Source organism: Tympanuchus pallidicinctus, unplaced genomic scaffold (genome assembly GCF_026119805.1).
Source record: "Tympanuchus pallidicinctus isolate F22 unplaced genomic scaffold, pur_lepc_1.0 scaffold41, whole genome shotgun sequence".
NCBI lineage: Eukaryota > Metazoa > Chordata > Aves > Galliformes > Phasianidae > Tympanuchus > Tympanuchus pallidicinctus.
The window spans coordinates 938,405-965,347 of NW_026294760.1; the positions used below are offsets into that span (position 1 = coordinate 938,405).

General features: G+C 54.8%; 5 protein-coding genes across 12 annotated transcripts; 3 read left to right on the plus strand and 2 right to left on the minus strand.

Moving 5' to 3' along the window:
• Positions 1–527: 527 nt before the first annotated feature.
• ASH2L (ASH2 like, histone lysine methyltransferase complex subunit) lies at positions 528–7,332 on the plus strand. 3 transcript variants are annotated; one of them, XM_052701929.1, is made up of 17 exons: positions 529–663; positions 742–820; positions 892–1,037; positions 1,892–1,980; positions 2,269–2,363; positions 2,488–2,583; positions 2,710–2,805; positions 3,017–3,092; positions 3,623–3,640; positions 4,768–4,861; positions 4,956–5,173; positions 5,370–5,537; positions 5,847–6,040; positions 6,142–6,234; positions 6,390–6,488; positions 6,844–6,903; positions 7,184–7,332. In XM_052701929.1, the coding sequence occupies exons 1-17, from the start codon at positions 536–538 to the stop codon at positions 7,289–7,291; spliced, it is 1,857 nt and encodes a 618-aa protein (XP_052557889.1). In that variant the 5' UTR covers positions 529–535; the 3' UTR covers positions 7,292–7,332. The 3 variants fall into 3 exon arrangements, with proteins under 3 accessions (XP_052557888.1, XP_052557889.1, XP_052557890.1); XM_052701930.1 differs by lacking the exon at positions 3,623–3,640 and having other exon boundaries at positions 530–663; XM_052701928.1 differs by lacking the exons at positions 3,623–3,640; positions 7,184–7,332 and having other exon boundaries at positions 528–663; positions 6,844–7,165.
• STAR (steroidogenic acute regulatory protein) lies at positions 7,324–11,914 on the minus strand. The gene is made up of 7 exons (XM_052701935.1): positions 10,349–11,914; positions 9,902–10,015; positions 9,559–9,686; positions 9,319–9,477; positions 8,911–9,095; positions 8,619–8,712; positions 7,324–8,538 (listed from the first exon to the last, which is right to left on the minus strand). Exons 1-7 carry the CDS (start codon positions 10,410–10,412, stop codon positions 8,425–8,427), a joined length of 858 nt encoding a protein of 285 aa, XP_052557895.1. The 5' UTR covers positions 10,413–11,914; the 3' UTR covers positions 7,324–8,424.
• Positions 11,915–12,409: 495 nt separating this feature from the next.
• LSM1 (LSM1 homolog, mRNA degradation associated) lies at positions 12,410–13,854 on the minus strand. The gene is made up of 4 exons (XM_052701936.1): positions 13,689–13,854; positions 13,511–13,579; positions 12,915–13,030; positions 12,410–12,847 (listed from the first exon to the last, which is right to left on the minus strand). The coding sequence occupies exons 1-4, from the start codon at positions 13,732–13,734 to the stop codon at positions 12,677–12,679; spliced, it is 402 nt and encodes a 133-aa protein (XP_052557896.1). The 5' UTR covers positions 13,735–13,854; the 3' UTR covers positions 12,410–12,676.
• A 20-nt stretch (positions 13,855–13,874) lies between these two features.
• On the plus strand, positions 13,875–16,955 carry BAG4 (BAG cochaperone 4). Of its 2 annotated transcripts, XM_052701931.1 has the most exons (5): positions 13,875–14,002; positions 14,084–14,176; positions 14,582–14,824; positions 15,140–15,364; positions 15,660–16,955. In XM_052701931.1, the coding sequence occupies exons 1-5, from the start codon at positions 13,955–13,957 to the stop codon at positions 16,161–16,163; spliced, it is 1,113 nt and encodes a 370-aa protein (XP_052557891.1). In that variant the 5' UTR covers positions 13,875–13,954; the 3' UTR covers positions 16,164–16,955. The 2 variants fall into 2 exon arrangements, with proteins under 2 accessions (XP_052557891.1, XP_052557892.1); XM_052701932.1 differs by lacking the exon at positions 14,084–14,176 and having other exon boundaries at positions 13,923–14,002.
• Positions 16,956–17,938: 983 nt separating this feature from the next.
• Positions 17,939–26,506, plus strand: DDHD2 (DDHD domain containing 2). Of its 5 annotated transcripts, none has more exons than XM_052701923.1 (18): positions 18,455–18,597; positions 18,729–18,925; positions 19,771–20,009; positions 20,718–20,807; positions 20,942–21,062; positions 21,408–21,497; positions 22,299–22,434; positions 22,665–22,873; positions 22,971–23,038; positions 23,136–23,255; positions 23,459–23,554; positions 23,676–23,759; positions 23,847–24,002; positions 24,074–24,176; positions 24,252–24,416; positions 24,510–24,672; positions 24,796–24,913; positions 25,122–26,506. In XM_052701923.1, the coding sequence occupies exons 2-17, from the start codon at positions 18,736–18,738 to the stop codon at positions 24,884–24,886; spliced, it is 2,121 nt and encodes a 706-aa protein (XP_052557883.1). In that variant the 5' UTR covers positions 18,455–18,597; positions 18,729–18,735; the 3' UTR covers positions 24,887–24,913; positions 25,122–26,506. The 5 variants fall into 5 exon arrangements, with proteins under 5 accessions (XP_052557887.1, XP_052557883.1, XP_052557884.1 ...); XM_052701924.1 differs by having other exon boundaries at positions 26,242–26,506; XM_052701927.1 differs by lacking the exon at positions 18,455–18,597 and adding an exon at positions 17,939–17,958 and having other exon boundaries at positions 19,819–20,009; positions 24,796–26,506.
• The last annotated feature ends 437 nt before the right edge of the window (positions 26,507–26,943 follow it).

The window sequence follows — 26,943 nt, forward strand, 5'->3', positions numbered from 1 at the left end:
GGGATCAGGAGAACCCGCAGAGCCCATGTGGGACTGGTCTGCCTTTCTCTGCTCTTTTCTTCATGATCTCCGACACGTGATTCACCTTTTTTCAGCTGCTTCTGGGCTGTTTTCATCTGTTGTAACTGTAACTACAACAGTTACAGCAGGGCAGCCCATTGTAGGTGTTCTTGCTGAGCAGAGTTGTTGTCCCACGCCACCCCCTGATGTCCCTTCCAACCTCAGTCGCTTTGTGATCTTTTTGGCTCTTCGTCCCATTTCTCTACCTCTTAGAGGCTCTGAAGCCCCGCCCGCTGGCCGGCTGACTGCGTGACGTCATGGCTGAGCATGATGACATCACATTTACGCGGTGACGTCACATCCCTCCCTCCGCCTGCCGCCAGTAGGGGGCGCCGCCGCCCTCGGGATGTGGGTCCCACCGCGAGCATCGCCCTTTTAAGCCGAGAATCGCGCGAGAGCAGCGCTTGGGACCATGAAACCGGGAATCTCGCGAGAGTTGGTCCCAAGCGCTGCTCTCGCGAGAACGTCCACAGCAATGGCGGCGGCGGCGGCTGCGGCGGCGATGGCGGCTCCCGCGGAGGAGAGCGCTGAGGCGGCTCCCGAGCCTCCGGCCTCTGAACCGCCCGCCCCACCCGAACCGAGCGCAGCCGACGCCGAGAGCGGGTAGGGCGGGAACCGAGCGCGCGGCTGGGAGGCCGCGGCCCGGGGTTGAGCCGCGCTGAGTCGTTTGTGGCCTTGCAGGGGGGAGGCCGCGCCGGGGGACGCGGCCGCCGCCGCCGCCGCTGTGGAGACCGAAACCGCGAGCGGAAAGGACCCGATGGTACGTGGGGTACATAGCGGGGCGGGGGGTGAAGGCTATGACGGCGATAACCGGCGCTGTGCCGCCCGCAGGAGGCCGCTCCTGACGGCCCCGAGGCCATGGACACACAGGCGGGGTCGGTGGACGAGGAGAACGGGAGGCAGCTGGGAGAGATCGAACTGCAGTGCGGCATCTGCACCAAGTGGTTCACGGCAGACACCTTTGGCATCGACACCACGTATGTGTGCGGCGTGGGGCTCGGGTGGCCCTCAGGTGCCCCACTGGTGGCCCCTTGTGTGGCTTTTGGGTGTTGATGGCCCTCAGGTGCCCCTTTGGTGGCCTTTGGGAGGCTCTCAGGTGGCCCTTGGGTGCCCTATGGTGGCCTCTTGTGTGGCCCTCGGATGTTGATGGCCCTCAAGTGCCCCATTGGTGGCCCTCAGGTGGCCCCTTGGGTACCTTACAGTGGCCCCTTGGGTGCCCTACGATGGCTCCTTGAGTGGCCCTTGGATGTTGATGATCCCCAGGTCCCTCTTTGGTGGCCTTTGGGTGGCCCTCAGGTGCCCCACTGGTGGCCCCTTGAGTGGCCTTTGGATGTTAATGGCCTTCAGGTCCCTCATTAGTGGCCTTCAATTGGCCCTTGGGTGCCCTACAGTGGCCCTGTGGTTTGGCATTGGCAGCCCCCCACTCATTTCTTTCAGAACCAAACCTCCTCCCTGCATACCACATGAAGAGCTTTCAGTTGGGGTTGCCCTTTCCCCTCTCCTGTCAGAGCTCAGAGTTGCTGGAGGCAGCTGTCAGCCACACAGGCACTAAAACCCCACGAAGACAAAAGTGTGAATGTTGTTAATGAGGTCTCTGTGCTTCTGTGCAGCCCTCATTGGAGCACTGCGTGCTGCTCAGTGAGATTCAGTGGTTAGGCAAAGAGGTAGAGGAGGAAAGAAGCTTACTGTTTTCCAGCGATCAACTTCATCTGCTGCAATGATTGCTGACACAAGAAAGTGTTATTTATGGAGAGAGGGAGCATTCATTTCTTACCTGAGGCAGCACATAAGGCATGCAGTAGAACTTACAAACTGATCTGCTCTTTTCCAGCTCCTGTTTGCCTTTCATGACCAACTACAGTTTCCATTGCAACGTTTGCCACCACAGTGGGAACACGTATTTCTTAAGGAAGCAAGCAAGTAAGTGTCAGAGTTTCACTCATGGAAGCCTTGCATGAGGTGAAGTTGCCTGATGTCAGCTGAAACTGGCAGAAATGACCAGAGAAGTTAGCAGCAGGCATTGGGCAGCTCTGTCTGAAACATTGCTGCTCTGCTGCTGACTTGATAAGGCGTGGAAATGCTGTGTGTGGTGTGGGATGAGGCTGGGTTTGGAGTGGTGCTGTGCATCCAGTGAGGCTGTGCTTGTGTTTGTGTGCTGATCTCCTCCGTGGAATGCAACTGGAGCTTTGGGTTATCTTTGTTTTGAAGATCTCAAGGAAATGTGCCTTAGTGCTCTGGCCAACTTAACGTGGCAGTCAAGGACACAAGATGAGCATCCAAAAACCATGTTCTCCAAAGATAAGGTACTTGTGTCATAACAGCACGTGTTCAAGTCAGCTGTGCTTTCACTGAAGAGCAGCTTCAGCCAAATGTTGGCTTTCAGACTCTGTGTTTAAGACTGGATTTGGGTGGGTTTTTTTTTAACAGGATATTATTCCATTCATTGATAAATACTGGGAGTGCATGACCACGAGACAGAGACCAGGGAAGATGACTTGGCCTAATAATATTGTCAAAACTATGGTAGGTAGTTGGGGTTCATGGGGGGTTTTCTGTGAGTGAGAACTGCGGCCTGATGCTCAAGGAGAGCAAAATGGGGAAGATTTGTTAACAAAACTCGATATGATCTCATTCTGTTCTCTGTTTCAGTGTAAAGAAAGAGATGTGTTCTTAGTGAAGGAGCACCCAGACCCAGGGAGTAAGGATCCTGAAGAAGACTACCCAAAGTTTGGGCTTCTGGACCAAGTGTGTGATGGCAGATGGAAGGAGAGCATCCTGACTGGGGTTGGGGGGAAGAGGAGGGGATGGAGGCTGGTTTTGCTGCTGTCTTATGCTGTGTGAAATAAAGTATCCAAGATCACATGAGCCAGTGTTGTGCCAGGAGGAGTGCAGCACGAGGAGGTGCTGTTTGTCTGAATGTGTGCATCTGCTTAGTTCTCTTTCTTTCCTTTTCCAGGATCTTGCCAACATTGGTCCTGCGTACGACAACCAGAAGCAGAACAACGCTGTGTCCACGAGTGGCAATTTAAATGGCAAGTTCTTTAACGAGGCTCTTTATGGTTTTTTGTTGCCCTTTGGTTTGGGGCAGAGCTGCACTTCCCCAGCCCTGTAGCTGGGCGTGCAGCAGTTAAACCCACTGTGAGCTGAGGTTCTGTGTTGTGCTTTCCAAACACACCCAGCCAATCTTGCTGCCCTTTTGCTGCTCTCCTCACTCTGGGACTTGCAAGGAGCCAGGGGAAATATTTGTGATACGTTTTCCTCAAACTTGCTGCTTGCATTTTGCTGCTGTTCCATTTTTATGCAAGGACAGCTGTGCTGAGAGCTTTCCCTCACTCGTTAAGATGAATCTCAGCCGTCCTGCTGTAGGAAACTGAAGGGCTGATGAGGTTTCTTTGTGCCCAAGGCTGTGCCATTGAGTGTGAAGCCTGCTGAACAGCTAGCAGGAGGTGGCTGGGGCTTTTAACAAGAGGGTTGAAGCTGCACTGTCTCCATTTCATGCACTGCTTGTTGTTTTCTTTACTGGAAGTTTGTCACATGCGTGGTGCCACTTCTGTTCCTACAGATGGAGCCTCTCTGGGAGGTGAATGTTTACCTTTCAGCTTCTAACACTTAAGTATTGCTGTGTTCTGGAAAGCTTTTGTGCTCAGTTCTCATAAAAGCTTGAATTGAATGAAAGATCAGAGGTGTGTCCTGGTGTGACTGTGAGAAAGATGCAAACCAAGCATTTCACTTCCTAATGTTTAGCAGTTAGAAGCTTTTAGTGCATCATATTCTGCCCCCACTCGACTGGCTTAAGGTTTTGTTTCCAGTTGTGTTGATCTTTCACTCTGTACGATTTGACCTGATATCTTTGGCTATTTTAAATCATAACGTGGGCTGGAAGCTGGTGTGATATTTGGATTCCTTGCATAAAGAAGTGATGAGAAACTGGAAAGGCTGAGTATTTCTTGCTGAAGTCCATGAGTGCAGCTTAGCTGGTGTCAGGTGCGTGCAGAATGTGGCGTCCCTTCGAGGTCTGAATCCCTCACAGCACAGAGCTGGTGCTGCTGGTGCAAAAGCTTGCTGTAGTTACAGCACACTGCGTGGTTCCTGAAGGTGTTTGTCTGCAGTGCCCACAGACCCCACAGTTCTCCTTGCAAATCAAGAGATTTCTCTATGAAATAATGTCATGATGAACTGCACGTGCCATGAAAACATCGATATCTGTGTTAGCTTGGTGAGATTTGACACACAGCTCATCCTGGACATCAGCTGCTGCAGTGTGAGGTGACACAGTGCCAGTTTGGACCGTACTGAAGAGAAACACCTGCATTGCTGTCCTGTTTTATACAACTTGGGTGCATTATTTTTGCAGATTGAAAGATGCTATCAGTGCCGGTGTTTCTGCAGCACAGCAACATCACTGGGGTGACACTTTGTGCTTAGAATCAGGTGGTGCTGTGCTGTGGAGTGGGTTTCTCTGCTGCTTTTTGCAGAAATAATCCAAGCTGTGTGACTGGAATCTCCACAAAGGGAAAGAACAGAGCTGATGGTGGTCGCTGCGCTCATCCTCCCTGATGTCCTTTTTGGTCATAACCGTGTAGGAGGAACCATAAGCCACCCAACTGATGGGAACGAGGCTTTTTCTGTCCTTGTGGAGATTCCATGCTCACAGGCTCTCCCTGCTCAGCAGCTGCTGAACGAGGTGTTTGTTTTCCTCTTGGAAAGGAGGCATCGCCGCGGGAGGCAGCGGGAAAGGAAGGGGAGCGAAACGCAAACAGCAGGACGGCTCAACGACTGGAACAGCCAAAAAAACCAGGAGGTGAGGAGGGCTGGAGCAGCACAGGGACTCAGTCGGGTCATGAACGAACTGTAGGCACGGCGAGATGCCAACCTGTAGCTTTTGTGTTTCACAGTGACCCGTTGTTCTCTGCGCAGCGTTTGCCACCCCACGGTTACCCCTTGGAGCACCCCTTCAACAAGGACGGCTATCGTTACATCTTGGCTGAGCCAGATCCCCACGCACCCGACCCAGAGAAGCTGGAGTTGGATTGCTGGGCAGGAAAACCGATTCCTGGGGATCTGTACAGAGCCTGCCTGTATGAAAGGGTCCTCCTGGCGCTGCATGACCGAGGTATGGGGTTTGCTGGTGGTGTGCAGGTCGTGCTGCAGCTCTTCCTGGGGGAGCTCCTGTAACCCCGTGTGCTGAGCTTGCAAACAAGAAGTGAAAAATGTGAAACCCACTTCTTTACATTGGCTTCCTTCTGGTATCACTGCCTGTTTTAGGGGTCAGAAATGAGCTGTGTTGTGTTTCCTCTTCCCTCGTGCAGCTCCTCAGCTGAAGATCTCAGATGACAGGCTGACTGTTGTCGGGGAGAAGGGCTATTCCATGGTACGAGCCTCGCACGGGGTGAGGAAGGGAGCGTGGTACTTTGAGATCTCCATGGATGAGATGCCCCCAGACACAGCTGCCAGATTAGGCTGGTCGCAGCCACTGGGTAAATAACTTCACCAAACATTTTTAGCAGGCCTTGGGTTCTAACCAGATGTTGGTACTTTATTTTTGTCTTCAGCAGTTTCAACCTAGACTATTGAGTGATGTCTGACTTGCCCCTTGCCTAGGATAAACTCTTTTCTTGGTCCTCTAAACTGTGCAGAACTTCACTGCTGGCAGATCTTTCTGCTGTTATGTGCTTGGCTTTGCTTAACACTTGTGCTGTGTTGAATGGAACTGTTAGCACCTGAAAGGACACCTTCTGGGCTGTTCCATGCTTTGTGTGTTCATGAGGAAACGCTGGTTTCTGCAGGGAACCTCCAGGCACCTCTGGGCTACGACAAATTCAGTTACTCCTGGCGCAGCAAAAAGGGAACAAAGTTTCACCAGTCCATAGGGAAGCATTATTCATCTGGCTACGGACAGGGGGACGTTCTGGGCTTTTACATCAGTCTTCCAGAAGATACTGAGACTGCCAAGTCGCTGCCTGACACTTACAAAGATAAGGTGAAGCACTTTGGGGCACCGTCAGCCATCAGGCCCCTGCAGCTTTGCCATTCTGTGACATGTCCCCATTTCTGAAGTAATGGTTTCTTGATACATTTCAGGCTTTGATCAAATTTAAAAGCTATTTGTACTTTGAAGAGAAGGATTTTGTGGACAAAGCTGAGAAGAGCCTGAAACAAGCGCCGGGAAGCCAGGTGAGCTGAGCACTGATCAGTGCAGATGCAGCACTCAGTATGGGTGGAGAACCTGCTGAGGCTGCTTTCTCTTTCTCTTTATTCCACGTTACCCTTGTTGATAAGCTGCCTTTTGCCAAGGAACCGACTGCAAAACTCCTCCTTTTCCTTTTCAGATCATATTCTTCAAGAACGGCGCCAGCCAAGGAGTCGCTTTTAAAGACATTTTTGAAGGAGTTTATTTCCCTGCTATTTCTTTGTACAAAGGCTGCACGGTAACAACATGCTTTCAAAGATAATGCCTGAGTCCAGCCACAGTTCTGGTGATGCAGAGTGTGTGCGTGCTGGGAACGGGCCAAGCAAGCCCAGTGAAGTGAGCAGAGAGGAGAGGCAGAGTTTTATGGTGGTGGAGGCAGCCCAGAACAATGCATTTATTCACCTCGTGTTATTTAACCTCATCAAGCTCCTAATTAATGCTGTCCTTTAATGCGGAGATGTATATTTACAAGTATCTGTGCAGGGTGCAGTTATGCTCAGGAGTGTAAGAGGGTCAGGGTTGAAGAATGGGGGGGGGAAATAAAGCGAGCCAAGTTGTCCAGCTTTGTACTGACACATAAATGTTCTCTGTAGGTTTCTATCAACTTTGGGCCATATTTCAAGTACCCCCCCAGAGATGTCACCTACCGCCCCGTAAGTAACAGCACGCATCTCCCTCACCTCACAGCACAGCATTTCAACAGAAGGGGACTGGGAACTCAGTGCTGGGAGGGGAGATTTACAGCAGGGCTGCACCTCGCATCGTCGCTTCTACTCACAGCTTGATGGTGCAGCCAGAAGGAATGCATTTAAAAATCTGGGAGAGGCAATAGCAAGAGAAAAGCAGAACAAGGATGAGAAAAAAACTTGGTGGTTAAGCCTGGCTTTGTTTAAGCAAAGGTGTTTTTGTCTTGGCCTTCTGCTCCCTTTGTAGATGAGCGACATGGGCTGGGGAGCTGTAGTGGAACACACGCTGGCAGATGTCCTGTATCACGTGGAGACAGAAGTGGATGGAAGACGAAGCCCCCCCTGGGAGCCTTGAAGCAAGCAGGGGCAGCACAATAAGGCAGCGACTCAACCCAGGTGGATTTTATTCTGGAGGAAGGTGCAGCTCAGAACAACCCATAACAAACAGACACGAAGCCAACGCAGCTCTGGGCAGCAGGTGCAGTGCGTGCACGCTCCTTGCTGGAGATTCATGCAGTGCCACTGTGCTGAGTCCAACTCACTGCTGTCCTAGTGTGTATTGTGCTGTTTGTGAGCATCTCTGCGAGGCTCCAGGAGCTCACAGTGTGGCAAGCTGAAGAAGCAACGACTGTGTTGAGATCATTTCCCATCTGACTCACACCAGTCGTTCAGTGGGACCAGGCGTGTGGTTGCACCCACCTGCTGTCTCCATCCCTGCAGAAGCAACTCTGGCACTTCTGCTTAGCTGTGCTTGGCTAAATCTCAACAGTTTCCATCCAGGATTGTGTTGTAACGAGAACTGCATGTAAGACTGAAATTTGGGCTTCTGCCCAAGCTGGATTTTTTTGTTTTTCTTTTGTTTTTTACATAAACTGGCAGCCAGTTGAACCATAAACTCTTTTAAACTCTTCCCTCGTTTTTGTCTTGTGCTTTTTGTTGAAGTATCGCAGTTCCCCCTTCATAACCTGCAACCTTAAAGTACCTACTTGAAATCTGAAGCTGTCTATGGAAGCAATGACGAGTTTCCCAGGGACTCCTGCTAATGACAATCAGTGCAGAACTTTGAATAAATAATCTTCCTGTGCAAAATCACATCAAATAACTTAGAGCTGCTTCGCTAGGGGAAAGGAGGGGAATGCATTTGAGGCTAAGCCCTGTGTTCTGCACACGGAGCAGCACTGCCTGGCCCTGCCTTCTGAACGAGGCTCCTGGGACTCTTCCCTAATAACTAATTAGCCAAGGCCTTTTTACTGCAGACTAATAAAGCTTCAAGTAATTAGCTGGGAGGTCCCAGCAACAACGTGCTGCTTCAGGTACGGCATCCGCTCGCTGCTGGCACTGCCTTCTGAATCAGGCTCCTGGCTAATTAGTTAAGCTTTATTACTACTGCCTGCTATTAAAGGCCTGTCTTGTTAGCACAGGCCAGAATTGAGTTGTATCTGACTTATCTAGGGACGAGATCCCAGCTGTCAGCCCTGAACGAAGCTCTCAGTGGCAGCCTGTGCACTCAGCAGCCCGCGCCATGCGCTGCCGGAGGTGCTTGGCAAAATCCACCTGGGTCTGGGACAGGACCTGGTTGATGATGGTCTTTGGCAGCCAGCCCTGCAGAGGAACAAGCAGCCCATCAGTGCCTCAGGCACAACTCCTGCCTTGCCTTTGAGGCAGTTCAATGCAGGATTTACCTTCAGGTCAATGCTAAGAAGCCACGTTAACTTGGTCTGCGAGGGACTGCCAGCCAGGGGGCGCAGCACCATGCATGTGGGGCCATTCTCAGCTCTGTTAGGAGGACAGGAGCGCCCGTGTCAGACAGCAAAAGCTGACATTGCCAGAGCACTTGGAGCTCCTTCACAACGACTTCTCCCTTCCCAAAACGCAAACTGACCGCTTTGAAACGTCATCCCAACCCCGAGCCCCTGCTGAAAGCCGAGGTGTGAATTCAGAGTTCATTAAACACCCCAGGTGGTAATTAATTACCTGATAAATCCCTGCTGCTCGGGCATGGCTCCGTGCTTGGTGGACATCCCTGCCAGCACGCAGGTGGAGCCTCGGCGTCGGGAGCACCTCACACTCACAAAATCCCGCGGCCCAACGATGTTCCCAGGTACAGCAGCTGCTGTCTCGTGGGTTATCAGGGTGTCCTTCCCAACCTTCTGGAGGATCTGAGCAGTTCAAACAACGACATGCTGCAAAAAATCCCCCTCGTGGCATCGTGTCTGTGCATCTGACTTCTCCCCAAGGAACGGGAGGGAAAAACCCCTGTGCCTGCAGCAATGCTCACAGCCACTCTTTGGCTGTTGTGGCAGCACACAGAGCCGTGTGAACGTGCATCAAGCAGCACAGCAGGATTCTGCTGTCCCCATGAACACCCCGTTTTCCTCCTACCTTCACCTCTTGGACGCTGGGATTCCAGTCTCCCATCTGCTCCATGTTGTCCACCAGCTCACTGTACACAGCATCCAGGGGCTGATCCACCACCACCTCCAGTCGGAACACCTTGCCCACGTCCGGCAGCACTTTGCTCAGCACTTTGTCTCCGTTGTCCTGACGGGGGAAAGGCAGATCAGCACCGCAGATACTCACACGAAAGCCACCGCATCGCTGCGCGGCCACAGGAGGGCTCACCACCACCGTCTCCGTCTTCCAGCCCTCCTGATCCCCGAGGATGCTGAGTGACTTCTGCAGGGCTTCCTCTCCTTGTTTGATGTAGGACATCTCCATCTCGCTGAAGGGCTTCTCCTCCAGCCTGGAGCCTGAGAGAGAGCAGGCAGAAGCAGGAATAAGAGCACTGACACATCACAATACCCGCCAGCTCTATCAAACCAACCTCTCCGTGCCCCACGACTCGGCCTGGAGCTCAGTTCCCACCACCAGCTGCATTTCCATTAGCAAAGCTCACAGCACCACGAGCAGATTTCCTCCCAAGCACCGACCTGGAGGAGGCAGATCCCAGGAAAGCGGCACTTACTGAGCAGAGAGCTTCGCCTGCGGACCTGGCTGATCCACGTGCTGGGCCCCGCGCTGCGGCACGACAGCTTGCTGAGCTCCTGGCTGATGGCCACTGCAGCCTGTCTGCGCAGCCCTGAGGGCAGAGAGCAAATCACAACACAGCCCTGAGGTGTCAGGTTGGAAAAGTCTCGCTTGTCTGCTTGCACCCAGCCCCGCTGCTGAAGTCCCTGGGAGAGAAGCTTCCTCCCATCGCAATACTGGAGGATGGGAGCGGATCCGTGCTGCTCAGGCTTTGCTCCAAGCACCACATGGAGAGCATGCAACAGCCTGAGAGCAGCTGAAGAGTGACTGCCTGCTCCAGAGCTGCAGCCCCACTGGAAACATCACACAGCCTCCATCCCCCAGTCCAGAAGTAGAGCAGAAAGGAGTCGTGCAGACAGCAAAACGCGTGGCGCGGGCCTCTCACCGGTCACGTTGCGCAGGTGTTGGTAGGAGATGGCAGCACACAGCTTGAAGGTGGCAGGCAGCATCTCTGCAGCGCAGTGGAGCTCAGTTCTGGTGACTGCTGCAAATACTGCTGTGCCTCAGCCCCAAGGCTGGGCCTTAAATCCACCAGCTGAAGGATGCTGGCTTGTCAGCACCGAGATAAGGGCCATCACTTACGGCAGTGCCCTGCAGGCCAAGGGCAGCTCCGTCTCCCCATGCATCTGCTGGGGGCTGTGGGTCACAGTGGGTGCCAACAGCAGCGCATGCGCACATCCTTACGCAGCTGCTGCTGCCCAGATACGTGGGGCAAACTCTGCTGTCCCCCTCTGCTGCTGCAGGGCACGTGGGGAATGCACATGGATGCTCTGTGCACGTTGTGAGGCTGAGAGAACTTTGTAGACAGCTTGCATGGAGCTGCAGCTGAGGGTTGTGCATGCAGAGCAGGGCCGCAAGGCGCATAGGGAGGCTGTGGGGTGGGGGTCCCAGCCACGCTCTGCTGCACTGAGGGGGCAGCCCCACATCTCCTGGGGGTGGAGCAAGAGCAGCGATAATGTTCAAGGCTGAAATGACATCTGTGGGATGAGTTACAGCCCCAGCACTGAGTGCTCCCCAAAAGCTGTGAATCACAGCTGCTTCCTTTGACGTCAGCTCCTGCACTCTGCTGCGGGGATGCTGACCTTGCTCCTCTTTGCTGTCGCAACAGTTTGGTGAGGGGGGGGGAGGTCACCCACTCACTGTGGTGCTGAGGGCACACGGGGAACTGCAGCACAGCCCTCTGGTGCTCAGCCCTACCTGTGCCTGGGAATGGCTGCACTGCTCCTGCCCACACCTCCAGGAGGGATCTGGATGGATCCTCTCCAATCAGACTGAGCACATCTCACATCGCACCTGCAATGGGACGGGGTATGGAGGGACCACGGGAAGGCAGCAGCTGAGCATCTCCTTCCCAGATTGCTGCCCTGGCAATGCAGACAGCACAGGCCTTCCCAGCTCAGAGATTTCCAGCTCTGCACTGCTGTTATCCTAATGGAGCAGCAGCCCCGAACACACGGCCTCGGAGCAAGGACATGCACTTGTTTTTGAGAGGAACTGAACTGCTCCCTCACAGAGCCACCCCTTCAGCTCCAGGGTGCCTTTATTCTAGGGCAAAACTTAGGGATACCTGCAAAACTGAGGTGCCCCTGAATGCTCACCGACTGCACAGTGTCACCTCAGCACCTCCTCAGGTGTCCCACAACACCACCATGCCCAGGAGCTGCAAGAAAGGAGGGGTCCCAGCCCCACTCCAGAGCTCTGAATGTCAAACCTCACATCCCTTTTGACATTCAGCATCTCAATGCACTGCCTGCACCTCACACATCGCTCACCTCTGCTCACACAGCGCCCTGAGCCACCAGGACAATTCCCTTTTCTACCCCCATTCCACATCTCGGTCCCCAGGAGAGGTTCCAGCAGGGGGGAGGCTGAAGCCATGTCCCCTCCCTGTGCAGGGGCCCTGGGGTGCCCCACCACTGTCCCAAGGCTGCTTTGATGCTATTTGGAGAGCAGAGATCAACCCACAGCCCCCCCCCCCCTCACAGGGAGCAGGTGATAAGATAACATGAGCTGAAAGGCAGCACCAATGCAGAAACAGACACCAATGGGAGCCCGACAACATCACAGAGCAGAGGACGTGTGGCAACAAAAGACCTCAAGCTCTCTTTTTTTCCTGCCTTGCCTCCAAGTGCTGGAGCTCGCAGCACCCAGTTCAGCTCCTACTTGTCTGAGCCACAAACATGGTCCTCCCTCAAGTCTGGAGGTGCTGCAGGAGGGTGAGCGGGGCAGCAGGGACAGCCAGGTGAGGCAGCTCTGCTGTTTGGGAGCAGGTAATTAGCTAATTAGTGGGCACAGCTGTAGGCAAACAGCTGCACCTGGGTGAACAGGGCTGAACAGGGGAGGAGGCACAGCACCTGAGCTGTCCCACGGGGACCTCACTGTGTCCTGGAGAGTCCCGCTGTGCCCAGCATCACACAGAGCAACACCCCAAACACAGGCAAAGCTGTTGCTGCTGAGGTCAGGGATTTATTTACAGGTGAAGGGAAGCTCTCATTCAGCTCCACGCGAGGAGCCAGAAGACACAAACCAAAAAAGAACAGAGGTGTTCATCTCTGAACAGAAACTGCCACGCACCCCGGAGCGTCCGGTTACCTCCGAGGGCGCCCCGATGTCATCTCTCCTCCTTTTCCTCAAGGAGGAACAGAAACCACGATTTCAGTGCCTGCACCACGCAGCACAGAGCTGAGTTCCGTGGGCAGCCGTTCCCATCCCATCAGTACTCATCCAACGTGTCAGCCCTGGGCACCACCAGGCCACGCTCCTTCAACGCCTGCACCTTCAGCTTCTCTGATTCCTGCTTGGCCTGCAGCTCCACTCGCTGCTCCTCCAGGATCTCCTCGATGGATACCTGCTGCAGCAGCGTGTCGCTCTCTTTTTCCAGGTCCTGCAAGCAAGGAGTTGTGTGAGCAGAGCTGCAGGCTGTGGGGCTGCAGGGCACGGGGTTCACTCACGATCTCCCCCAGCAGCACCACGTTCTCTCCTCTCACGACAAAGATCCCTCGAGGGATGTCTCCATACTTCTTGCCCACGTGAATGCGCTCCACGGTTTGATGCAGCACCAGATTTGCTGCGGCAATTAAAAAAAAAACAAAAACAAAGAAAAGCCCCATCGTATTTTTAACTGCTTTTTCACCAAACAGAGCACCTCACCTGAATCAAACCACGGCCCAAAGCACGGGGAGCAGCTCTCGGACTGCATGACCACGCGCCTCATGTGTTGAGCATCCTCTAAACCCCACCATCCCCAAAGCCTGCAGCCCTTCCAGCCCCAAAACGGGACCCCAAAACAGCCCCAACCCAGGGCTGATGAAGGCATCCCCGGTGCTGTGGGGTGCGGGGTAAGGGATCGAGGGGCTCAGCCGTAGGCACAAGTGCTGCCCCCAGGCACTGAGGGGGGAGGATGTGCTCAGACGGTGCCGCCCCGAGGTGAGATCATAACACGGGATGGGGGGGATCGTAAACTGCGCTCCTATCGCTATGCACGGCCACGTGGGTTCCATCAGAGCTCCGCTCCCGGTGCTGCTCCCCTCCCCCCCCCGCAACGTACCGAACTGATCGATGCTGCGTAGGAAGCCGATCAGCGTCCGACCGTCCCGCAGCAGGACCAGGTGTTTCTCTGCGGGAAACGGGGAAGGGATCAACCCAGGGAACGAACCGTAAAACCGCGCTCCGAACGGTTTTACCCTTCGCTCCCTGCAGTACAACGGAACCGCGGTCGCACTCACTGTCGATGTCCTGGATGAGGCTGGCCGTACCCGGCATGTAGTTCATGGTGGCGGAAGCGCCGCCGCGCACCGCGGAACCGCCCCGCACCGGGCGGATAAAGGCGGCGCTGAAAGGCGGCCCCTTTAAAAACAGCGCCGGTAGTGAGCGCAGAACGGCCTCCCATTGGTCGAGCCCCGGGGTCCTCGCATCCTATTGGTCGCTTCTTGGGGGCTTTCCATCCATTCGTCGCGCTGCGGGGCTGCCTCGGCCGTGCCGGGAGGCAGACATGGAGCCCCGCGGCCGTACCGCGCCCTGGGGCCCGGCGGGCGGGCAGGTAAGGACGGGTGGAGCCGAGCACGGCCCGTAACACCGCTGCTCGGGTCGAGCGCACCGCGTAACGGCGTTTTCTCTACAGGAGCCGCCGGGTCCCGGCTATTGGAACCCCGCGCAGCACCGAGCGTTCGGCTTCGGGCGTTTTCCCGGCGGAGCGGAGGCGCAGGAGCGGCAGGTCGGTATGCGGGGCGGGGGGTTGCGGGTCCAGCTCCACCTCCCTCCCGTTCTGCTCCGTCCCGAACCGAGCTGTGCGTTGTTTCCATGCCGTGGGATGCGCATTGAAGGCTGCTGTGCCATAAAACCCCGCCGCTTGCGATGCAGTCTCCCTTCATACAAACGTTTCAAAGCCCCGATTTCATGCGGTGGCTGCAGCTCTGCGATGGAATCCCTGCAGCTCGGGTTTGGGGGTTGGAAAACCTCACCTCCTCGCATCGTTTGTAGCTTGGAAAAGGACATGAACTTTCCTGGGGTGTTTCTCCACCCCATCAGCCACACTCAGGGACTGACAGAACCCAACTAAACCTCCTAACGTGCATCCCAACACGTTTTCCCTCCGTTTTCTCCCTTTTCTCCTTCCCAGGGCATGGATTCTCCCTACACCAACGGATCCTACACCGCCCCGTACCCTCCGGCCGCTCCGCATTACACAGCACTGCCACAGACACGAACCTACAGCTGCTCGGGGCCATCCTACAGCACAGACAGCACAGCCCCGTACCGACCCCCCCCTCCTGCCCCTCCGTGGGGCTGTGGAACACAGGACTGCCCTGCAGAGGGCTGCTCACAGCGCAGGCAGCAGCCTGCTGGATACTCCCCACCTCAGGTGAGAGACCATGAGACACCACTGTGCAGCATTTGGGGTTTGCATGGCACAGCTCCCGTGCTGCCCCACAGAGGAAGAACCTGCAGTGCACACCTCTGTGGGGTCAAAATGGTTTCTAAACCCAACCGGTTCGCTCTGCAAGCTCCTGTAAAAACTTGGACTTGTCCCTTTCTGCAGGGAGCTCTGAGGTCGTGGGCTGTAGAACAGAAAGCAGACAGCAATCCCAGTGCTGGGGTTCTTCCCAGAGCTGTCTGGCACAGAACAGTGGTGCTGGGAGTGACTTGGGATTAACGCCTGTCCCCCTTCTCCCCACAGACCCCAGGGATGCCTGTTCCACAATATCCGTATGGAGACCACAGCCCCGGGGCCAACCCACAGCCCAGGGCACAGGAGGAGGCTTGGGCTCCCCCCACGTATGGGGTGCAGCCACAGTATGCATGGCCCACAGCTCCAGCACATGGGAACCCATTCCTCACTGAATCACAACCACCCTGGACTGGCAGTGGGGCTGCATCTCATCCTCCTGCGTGGGACTCAAAGGTACAGTGATGTTCTGATGGTTCCGACACACAGGTTCTGGTTGCAGCCACAGCTCAGATCGTGCTGCCTTTCCCAAAACACGCAAGCAGCTCCTCAGTGCTCCTTTCTACAAGCAGAGTCAGCTCCCAGGAGGCAGAAACAAAGCGGCAGTTCTGAGTACTGCCAGCAAAATGTCAGGACTGTAATTCCAGAAAGCACTGATAGCAGACCTTGAGGGGCAGGTCTTGAAGTGGGGTGGATCCCATCTAAAGCCTCTGTAACGCAGATTTTGGTTTTTTTTCTCCTCTGATTGTAGGAATCTGCTTACGACCAACCCGAGCAAATTGCAAACCAACACAGCTACTATTCTGAGGGCAATCACCAGCACTCTGGGACAGTGAACGACCACAAACCACCCACTCTGCTCAACGCCAAGTCCTCTCCATCCAACCCCAAGGTGCAGTACAGCGCACAGCCTCAAATGTACAACAGCACAACTCGGAGGCGGTTGGCTGGAAATCAGGAGGCAGGCTGCAAAGCTGGCAACCACACTTCAATGAATTCTGCAGCCATCCAGCCAGAGATTCAGAGAATCCTGCACGTCACAGAGCAGGCAGAACAACTGGAACAAGAAGTGGATGAATTTGTAGGAAAAAAGACAGATAAATCCTACCGGCTTCTGGAGGAGATGCTGACCAAGCTGCTGTTAGAACTGGATTCCATTGAGACTGGTGGGCAGGACGGCGTCCGGCAGGCCAGGAAGGAAGCTGTCCACAGAATTCAGGCCATACTGGAAAAGCTGGAAAGGAAGGGATTGTGAAAGAGTATCAGCCACAACGCAGCCTGTTGTGGAGGTTCCAAAGAGTTTTTCCACATCTCAGCTCTTTCTGCTAAGCACTACTGACAATGAAAAAGCAATAAGTCCTGATTGAAAAGAAGAAAACAACCAACCCAAACCCACAGGAAAGCCCAGCCCCAACCAACAGCTCGGCAGTGGACCAATTAAGAGAGGATGAAAGCAGCAAACCGAGTTGTTTGTTCTGGGACGTGAAGAAGCAGCACCAACCTGAGGTGCTCAGCGTTGTGGGGCTCTCTGGAGGTCTGCATCCTTCACTCAGCAAGAAGAAAATTCACTGCACAAAGTTCCCCAAACCAGGCCCAATCCACGGTACTGCAGCACTCGTCACATTCGTCACCGTGCAGCCGTAAATGAAGGCTCTTGGTTGTCCATCACTGCTTTCAGCCTCAGATCCCTCGCTGCTGTGTGTCACCCCAGGGTTCTTTTTGTTTCCATTGTGTTCCTGTAGCTCTGCTCATGATGATGATGTGCTGCAGACAGCAGCTGGTGTGAAGCTGTCCCTTGTGATGCCACGTGGATGTGGGAACACAGCCTGGAACTGTGAATTCTTCACCTGGAAGAAAGAGAGGTGCAGGCAGAGCCGTGCAGCAGCGCAGCCCTGGTCAATGGGAGGTGCAGAAATGCTTTTCAGGTCGCGTGGGTCGAATCCACTTTTTAATTACTGTTAATCTTCTGGTTACAACACGTTGAGCGAATCATTGCTGTGTGTAATGAGATAATAAACCCTGATGACTTTTAAATGTTATTTTGTAATTAAGTTTCTCAAAGTCTCCTTGTTTTGTTTTGTTTTGTTTTTCCTTCTTCTTTTAAAGGGAAGTTTTGTGCAGTTTGCTCAGCTTAGAGCTGCCCTGCAGGCAGAGCCCAGCCAGGCTGCAGCAATAGGTGGAGTTTAGGGATGAATGTGGCCCATGCAGCCCTCGTTGGGTGCTGCTGTGGGGCTCTGAGTGCTGCAGCCCCACTGCAGGACTGCTGGCTGCTGTTCAGGGATTTACTCTTGGCTGCCACCCTCAGGGCAGCCTGCAGGGCAGTGATGGAGAGCAAGCATGGATTGACCTTTGCAGCTCTTTGGATGTGGCTGAGGTCACAGGCAGCAGTCAGATGCATCCCTGGGGGGTGGGAAGGAGCTGGAATTGCCAAGGAATTACCAAAGCCAATTTCTTCCTCCGTTACCCTGCTTGTTTTCTATCAGACCAGCACAGCTGTTGGCACAAAGCTGCTCATTCCTTTTGGGTAGGATCTCAACGAGGACTGGAATTTGCTGTTGCAAAAGCTGGTCCGTGTGAGTCACGCTGCAGCCAAGGGGAGCAGATGTGAGATGGCTGCAGTCGGCCCTGCAGCATCCCCTGTTGTCTGTTGTGTGAGCATCACCAGGTCCAGATGCCACAAGGGGCTGACAGTGCTGCTGCTACCACGGGCAGTCCCTGCTTCCAGGGCTGTGAAGGCAGAAGATTTGGTTGCTTTAGAATCCGAGGAGCTGGTTGAAACTATTTTCTGACATTTGTTTCATTTCCAGCAGCCGGGATCACACCGGGAACAAACCCACATCATCTCCTTGCACCCTGTTTGCTCCAAGGCTCGCTGTCAGATAAAGAGGTCGGTGGGTTCTAGCCGTGCAGGGAGACACGTGGAGCAGCCCCGGTTACCTTGGAGCCGTGACACCGCAATGCGGGCAGGCAGAGCAGAAGAGCTGCGCACAAACTGCCGCGTCGGCAGCGCTCCGTGGGTCGGGGCAAAGGTTTCCTTCTGCAGCGATGTGGTAGGAAGGGTATCTGATACCTGACTGTAGGAAAAGCTGTGCCGTGCGTACACGGTACTGGGGGGCACGGGGGGCTCTTTTGGGGCGTTTTAGTGTCAAACTCATCCAGGTAACGAATTCCTTTGCAATGCTTCCTCTTCCGGCGCTGAGCCTCCGCTGCGGGAAGGGTTGGCTGAGGGTGGGGAAGGGAGTGATGGTAAGCTGCTCAAAAAGCACGACGGGCACGGCGGCGTCCGCGGCCGCGGGAGAACCCCGCAGTGACCGCAGCCCCGAACCGCGGCCGCGCATCCGGCTCAGGGCTGTAATTAATTAACGCCGGCCTTTAATTAACGCCGGCCCCGCAATCGGGCGAGGCGTTATCGCGGCCTCCGCGGGGTGAAACGGCCGCCGTATCCACGCGTGTGCGGGGTGCACCGCCCCGATCCCCGCCCGGCCCCACGAGCAGGCGCAACGCGGAACGGAGGCAGCGCCGGGGGCGGGGAGGGGGAAGCGCCGCCCCGAGCGGGCGGAGAACGGAGCGGAGCGAGGAGCCGGGCTGGGAGCGGAGCCGGGAAGCAGCGCCGTGCCGCCGCTCGGGCCGGGGAGCCGCGCGGTGCGGGAGCGGCGGACGCACCCGACGTGCGTGAACGGCCAACGTCGGTGCGTCCGTCCTTGGGAGCGGAGGGAAACGCGGTGGGGAAGCGGAGTGCGGCCTCCCGTTGCGGAGTGCGTGAGGGTGGGCGTAGAGATCCGCGGCTCCGTCCATCCGTCCGTCCTTTCCTTTTGTCCAGGAGCGTCATGTCTGCTCAGGAGCAAAATCCGACGGTGCCCTCGCGGATCGCTGCCGAAGCTGCGGAGTGGGACGCGGGGAATGGGTACGAAGCGGTCGCTCCGCATTGGTTTTACTGCAAGGTGACCGGCGGGAGGGAACGGTGGCTGCCGTTCAGCGTTCAGGACTCGGAGCGGCTGGAAGAGGCTCACGGTGCAGGTAAGGGAGCCGTCCGCAGCCCCGGCTGCCTCCATCGCAGCCTGAGTGCAGCCAATGCGATCCGACGCGGGGATGGTGCTGCAGCCATTGCCTTCAGCTGTCAGGGCTGTGCTTCGATAGCTTTCTGCTGTAAACACCTCATCCCCTGCATGCGTGATGGGGAACCGGCCTGGTGAGGTCGATGGGAAGCATCAGGTGCGTGCCCGAGGGAAGCAGGGTGGTGATGCACGGGGAAAGCCCACAGCTCCTGCCTGGGTTGCCACATTCCCCCTTTGGAATTTGTAATTGAGACTTGTGTTTGGTGGCAGCGCATCCAGTGCTGGAGCTGTAAGTGAACGGACAGTGAGGATGGAGGAGGGAATGTAAGGTCCGGCCTCGTTAATTTGGCACGTGCTGTTAATTATACATCGTTGTGGTGCGAAGCACCTTTGAAGAGGGGACAAAAACATGAGCAGGAGGGCAGAAATGGCAGCGGGGAGATCTGTCAGAGGAGATACTGCTGCTTTACAGCACGGGCAGTGGGGGCTGTGCTGGGATCTGAGCAGAGCTCTGGGTTCTGGACGGGAACGCTTTGAACGTGGAGATCTGCAGCCCTCCAGGATCCCAGGGCCACAGTTTCACACGTTGCCACCTCAGCCCAGGCAGGGAGAGCCCCTGAAAGGCTGTGCCCAAAGCTGGAAGGGAGGTGGCTGCTTACAGCTGAGTGCTTTCCTCTCACCTGCTGCCCCGGGGATGTTTGGGCATCTCCCCGCAGGCTGCAAGGGCAGCACTGGTGGTTGCTGCTGCTGCTGCTCTTTCACGGTGCGCACCCGCAGAGCTGCTGCAGTCTCCTGTCTCTGGTTCAGCACACAGCTCAACTTTTTGGCCCTCACACGATTCATTGTGGTCTTCAGGGAGGGATAAAGGAGACGTGGTGGTGCCGACGTCGGGCGGGAGGTACGACGTGCACCTGAAGCAGAGGCAGCGCCTGGCGGTGTTCTGGGAGGAGGAGGTGTCTGAGGTGCGCCGCTGCACCTGGTTCTACAAAGGGGACAAGGACAACAAATACGTCCCCTACTCAGAGAGCTTCAGCCAGGAACTGGAGGTAAACACATCCCGGGAGCACACAGCTTACCAACAAGCTCTGCTTCTCGCTGCCAAACGCTGCCCTGACATCCCAAACTCCATCTGCGCTGCTGTTGCACCTGAGGACACGAACTCACAAGAGGCTTTGGCGTTTTCACGGCTGATTAACATAACTAAATACTCCTCTGCTTCCCCTTCCTCCCCATTCCCAGAGCGTTCTGCTCAATGCCCGGTTGTTCTTTGCCAGCCATGCAGCTCTGGCCCATCCTGCAGCCTCTCCCCGCTGTCTTTGTTCTGTGTTTCCCCCTGACCCTGCCTGGCACCACAATTCGGTTCTTGCTGTCGTAGCACAGCCACCCTCACTCTGCTCACAGCTTTGTAAATGCAAGAAACAGTTCTTCCTGCTGCAGGGACCCACAGAATGCTTGCTGGTCCCTGCTGTAAAGGCTGGGGGCTTTTTCTGCTGTGATTACAGTCATCTGTATTCTAATGTATGAAAATACATGGCTCTGGGGGGGAAGCTTTCTGCTTCTATTCACAACAGTGGCTTTTTAGAAACTTTAGCAGGCGATACAGAGAGAATCCTGCGGCCTCACCAGTTTGGGCCTGGATGATTTCTATGCCTCTTTCACAAAGCAGCACTTGAAATGGGTGGGAAATGTCTCAAGTGGTTGAATATTCATAGGAATACCCTCAGCTGACTCAGAGAGGACATTCTCTTCCTCAGGAAGCGTACATGATTGCTGTAACCTTGGATGAGTGGAAGAAGAAGTTGGAATCCCCAAGCAGAGAAGTCATCATTTTGCACAACCCCAAGGTGAGCAGAGCCTGGTGGCCGGGCAGGGACAGCCTTTGGCCATCAATGCCTCTTGCCAGCCTTCCTGGGAGCCCAGTGATGCTCTTGGCTCCAGCACCCAGTGCAGCACAGTGATCAGCCCTCCTTGCTCACAGCTGATGGTTCACTACCACCCCGTTGCCACCTCTGACGACTGGGGCTCAACTCCTACAGAACAAGGGCGACCAAGGACTGTGAAGAGAGGAGTGGAGAACATCGCCGCTGAGATCCCCAACGGTGAGCGTGGGTAAAATTGGAGCCTCCCTTACAGTTATCCAAAGCACGAAGGGAGCACAGCTCTCAGCTGCAGGCTGGTGGCTGCCTGCTGCTCGCCCTTTCCCTGCTCTGCAGCCGTGACCCAGCTCTGCAAGCTAACCTGGCAGTGAGGACAGGCACGTCTTCCTGTCTAACCCCTTCATTTTCCACTTGGGAAAGTACTTATGCAAACCAAAGTGTGTGGGAAGTAGAGAACAGAATGTTGCCCCACCTGGTGCCCGTCAGAGCTGCAGGTGGGGTCACTGGGTCAGTTCCTTTCCGAGCCTCGGTCTCTAGGGCTGAGCTCCGACCTCTTTCTACCCACAGGAGAACCTCTGCAGATCGACCACCTGGTTTTTGTGGTGCATGGGATCGGCCCGGCCTGTGACATCCGCTTCAGGAGCATCGTGCAGTGCGGTAGGTGTGGAGCCAGGCAGGGCTGCTGCTCCCATCCACACGCTGCTTTGAGCTGAGGGTAAAGCCTTGGACAATGAGAAACGCTGTCAGAGCGCAATTCAAACCATCCTGGCGCTCAGCTGGGCTGCCTGCGTGGCCCAATTTGCTGACCGCAGTGGGGAGAGTGAATCAATGCTCACTAACCCATGAAATCCCACTGTCTGGAAAGGTTTGGGCAACTGCTTTTCATCGTTGCATGCTGCTGCTGCTCCAAAATGGGTTTTTTTCACACTGGATGTGGGTTTTCCAGCTGTCTAAACCTGCTAAGCTCTGACACAGGAACTGATTACATCTGCTCGAATGCAGTCTGTTCTTCCACACGTTCATCTAGCACAGCTGTTTCCACGGCTGCCCAATTAAAATCATGGAAATGGATCTCTCCCCCTTCTCAAAACGGAGTGATCCCTTCTCCCTCAGGCTTCCCCTTGTAAAATAGGCATCTTCACAACATTTGTTCTTCCCTTTACGTTCCTAAGAGTGCTTTTCTTGCCCTGTGTGCCATCTTAAAGCGTTGCACGTGGGGCAGGAGGCTTGTCACAGATGGGGCAGCAGAATCCAGTAAACACACATGTAAGGACATGGAGCTTCCCTTGAGCTTGTAGTTAAAGATTCAAGGTCTTAGGGTGGCAGCAGCAGATTAAAGACCCTGCTGGGATTTCCCCGGGTAATGATCTTTTCTTTTATCTTATTAAGCGTCGTTGATGCACAAGCCTTGCCCTGCAGCCCTGCTGCTTTGCTAAGAGTTCATGCCTTCTTTTCCAGTCAACGACTTCAGGAGCGTTTCCCTGAGCATGCTGCAAGCACACTTCAGGAAGGCACAGGAGCAGCAGCAGATCGGCCGGGTGGAATTCCTGCCTGTCAATTGGCACAGCTCCCTGCACTCCACCGGTGTGGACGTGTGAGTGCCCACAGCCCTGGGAGGCTGCTGCCTTCTCTTGGCTGCCATTGGGAGGAAAGGGCTCTGACACTCCTCTACGGGGGCTCCTGGGCGCTCTGCTTTGGCCTCCAATGAAGGACTGCAATATCAGGATGGCAGCAGGCCTCCTCTGAACTCAAGCTTTGCCTTAGAGATGTGGGAGGGCTCACGGGCACCTCTGACTGCAGTTTCCTCTTTTTTTGCCCCCACAGGGATCTGGAGCGAATCACTTTGCCGAGCATCAGCCGCCTGCGTCACTTCATCAACGACACCATCCTGGATGCTTTCTTCTACAACAGCTCCACTTATTGCCAGACCATCCTGGACACGGTGGCCTCGGAAATGAACCGCCTCTACCTCCTCTTCCTGCAGAGGAACCCAGACTTTAAAGGGGGGGTTTCCATTGCAGGTCACAGCTTGGGTAAGGCTCACGGATGTCCCCGTCGTGTTGAGCAGGGACTGTCCTGATGCTCAGGTTTTTCCCTAATGAGCCAATGATGCTCTGTCCTGGCTTTTAGGGTCCCTGATTTTGTTTGATCTCCTGACGAACCAGAAGGCTGCTCCCGAGGATGAGCACAGCAGGGAGGTACGAGCTCTGCACCATGCATGGCGGTGGGGAAGGTAGAGAAGTTTTGTAATGCGCCAAGAGAAAAAAGCACAATCCCTGTGGGCTTCGTTTGCAGGGATCCGAGGTGACTTCAAGCAGCAGGGGTGCTGAGGAAGTAAAAGAAATCCTGCAGAAGTTGGATCTGTCTGAGTACTGCCCTGCTTTTGAGAAGGAGAAAATAGATGGGGAAGCGCTGGTGAGCAGCTCCGCTGTTTTGCTGTCTTTGTGTTTCTTTGTTTTACTTCCCGGCCCTCCCCACCTGGGTGCATCTTCCCAGTACTGAATCACCTGCACACAAAATATCTCTTAGCGCAGCAGGAGCAGAAGGACAAAGAACAAAGGTCTGACTGCACAGGAGCAGAGCGGCGCGTGCTGATATCTGCACTGCTTACTTTCTAGCTCTTGTGCGGAGAGAAAAACCTTGAAGAAATGGGAATTCCCTTAGGACCACGAATGAAGCTCCTCCATTACATCAGCTCCAGGAGGGAGATGCAGGTATGGCTTCTGCACGGCTCAGTCTCCTCCTTCCCAGCCACATCACTCAGCTCAGACTCGTGCAGGGTCCCCATGCAGCCTGCAGGACCTGCCCTCACCAGGGCTCCTCTGTGTTGTGCAGGGCACCAAAGAACACAGTGCTGCCAGGCAGCACAGCACCACTGCCAGCAGGGATGGCCCATACCCAGACATCAGCCTGGGGCAGGTAACAGCTGAGCTGGGAGCAGTGGGACCACAGCAGCACGGAATGTGTCTCATGAAACAAAAACCCAACCCTCCCTTCTCTCTGTAGGTCTCTGCCAACTACCCTCAGCTGCTCTACAAGCCCGCCATCTTCTTTGCCTTTGGGTCTCCCATTGGGATGTTCCTCACGGTGCGAGGGGTGAAGCGAATCAACCCGGATTACAGCCTGCCCACCTGCAAGGGCTTCTTCAACATCTTCCACCCCGTAGGTATAAGAGCTGCAGCCCTCCGGTGCGAGGCACAGCGCTCAGCCCAAGCTCACTGCTCTCCCCACAGTTCGACCCGGTGGCATACAGGATTGAGCCCATGATTGTCCCAGACCTGGAATTTGAGCCCATGCTGCTCCCACACCACAAAGGCAGGAAGAGGATGCACCTCGGTAAGGAGCACGGCCACCCCTGGCCCCAGCCCAAAACCACGGCCTCGTGCCTGAGAGCAGCCCTTGCCTTTGCAGAGCTGAAAGAAGGGCTGACACGTATGAGCGTGGATCTGAAGAACAACCTGCTGGGGTCCCTGCGGGTGGCCTGGCAGTCCTTCACCCGCGCGCCGCTGGCAGCTGTGGAAGGAACAAGCAGTGAGGGGGAGGCAGAGACAGAGGCGAGCGCAGAGAAGCAGCCAGGTCAGCGAGCACAGGGCTGGAGGAGCACCAGGCAGTGCTTTGCTGTGTGCTGCTGCTGCTGCTGCTGAGACAAACTGCTGTTCCTTCCTCCAGATCCAAAGCCAGAGGAGGCCCAGGCGCCAGCAAAGGAGGATCCCTCCCTCATTAACGTGGGGAAGCTGAACGGGGGGAATCGCATCGACTACGTGCTGCAGGAAAAGCCCATTGAGAGCTTTAATGAGTATTTATTTGCACTGCAAGGGCATCTCTGCTACTGGTAAGCTCCTGCCTAACTGTCGTCAAGCTTCAGATTCGTGTCTGCTGTAGGCAGAACGCTGCCATTCTTAACACCAGGGTGAGGAGAAGCATTGCCTGCTCACGCCTGTGTCCCCACCTCCAGGGAGTCAGAGGACACCGTTCTGCTGGTTCTGAAGGAGATCTACCAGACAATAGGAGTTACACTGGACCAGCCTTTGCCAGGAAGCCAATGACCACCCCGTGCCGTTCAGCCACTCCTTGTAAGTCACCTTATGCCTACACTTCCAACCTTCCTAGGAGACCCCAGACGACATAAAGTCCATTTGAGGGAATAATGTTCCTTATTTACAGCGCTGGTTGGGCTTTCCTTTGGCCTTTCAGCACACAGGGCTTCCTTCCTCTTTTATCGTGCACAAAAGCACGTCAAGAAGCAAGATTTACTCCACTGTTCTCCCTTTGCTTTCTTAGATACAATTCAATTGAGTACTCACCAGGAAAGTTCAGATTTCTTCTCTGCCTTCCTCTCTCCTCTGCTGCCGTGCCCCGCATGCTGCTTCCCCAGTACTTGCTGCTGCCTGGAGATAAAGATGGTTTTCCTCCATTTTGGGTAGGAAAAAACCCAACCAACCAAAATCCACTTCTGCAAACACACACACAGCACTTACACTGTGACTCCCTGTGGCAACACGTGCTGTCAGCCCTGAACTTGTCTGCCCAGCTTGTAGGTTATCACAGGCTTTGCAGTACTGATGCAGACAGCTGCTTGGGCTAGGAAACACGATACAAGGGCCTGAACCCAGCTGTGGGCTTAGCAAGGATACTCTTAGCTTGGGACCTTGAGAAATAAAAGCCTTAAACACACAGCATGGAGAGAGCAATAGCAGCCTTGAGCAAAGGAGATGCTGACTTCTCAGGGGAGAAGGATGAGGCACTGCTCTCCTGCTGTAGCACTGGGCTGGAGTGCTGCAGCCTTTGGGAGGTGCAGATAAGGACCGTTGCTCACAGCCACGTGCACAGCACCCCAGGAAAGCTTTACCTCCAGATCCAAACTGGATTGGGGAAAGCAGCTGCTCCAGGCACTGGGCCCTGTAGGGACAGCCCCCCTCTGCTCTGCAGGAGCACGCAGCAGTGCTGAGTTGAAAGTGGCCACAGGGATCTCATGCCTGTCAGGCTCCAGCCAGTGGTTTTGTTGGCAAGTACAGCAAATGCTGCCAGCGAAGGCAAAGCCCAGATCTGTTGGGTCTGAGCACTGCCTCAGTGACTCCACCGAAGAGATTCAAGTAGTCCAGCAAGCAGCACAGCCCACACCTTGCTGTTTTGTGTTAGCTCTCCTCCAAGGGCAACAGAGAGCCCCAGGTGATCAGTTCCCTGTGACCCAAACCACTGCCAGGCTGCAGCTGAAGCCTCAGAGCGGGCAGGGGGAAAACGTTTCAGTGGCATTAAGGTCACTGCAGCCTTTGGAAAGAGCCACTTCCCTCCTGCTGACTTCTGCCCTGCATGGGGTAACAAGCCTTGTTTCCACAGCATCCATTTGTTTGTCCTCTGTTGTATTTCGTTATTTGCACTATTCAAAAGGTGTTGTTTGCAGCCTCCAACCTCCTCCCAGCCCAAAGGAACTGCAGCTGTTCATTTACTTGACTGCAGAAGCAGACATTCTGCTCCTCCAGAGTCTGAGTTACCGATTGCTAAACGCCTCCTATGGGAGTACGAAAAGGAACAGTCTTAACATGGGACACTCGTGACCAGCTTTTTAAGTTATGCACTTTGTTAAAAAAAAAAAAAAAAAAAAGATTAAATACGTTTTAAATGTTATTTAATGTCTTTTCCAGTAAAAGCCAAAACAAATAAACAGATGACTGTGATGCATTCGGGGGAGAGGGAAAGGAGTGGGTCGAAGAATTTACGTTTGCATAATTTGAAGGGAAAGAAAAGCAATGCCTGTGAGTTCTTCTGAGGCTGCAGGGTCACGTGGGGCTGATGGGGCCCAAACTGATGACACATCAGTTACTGTTGTTCCCTGAGCTTGAGAGGCACACATCTCTCACTCTGCTGGTCTCACCTTGCAGTTTGCACACACACGTGACACAGAACGCTCCCAGGGATGGTGGAGACTCCTGAGAAACCATTAACCTACAGCAGTCCTGCCAGAAAGCTGTGCTTAGATTCCTCCTTACAGCTGTGTTAAAGCTGCAAGGGGAAAGAAAGCAAATAAGCACCTGCCTAGGAACCCATGCAGACAAACCAAGGTGCATGGACTTACATGGAACCCAGGCCCAGCCACTGAAGGAAG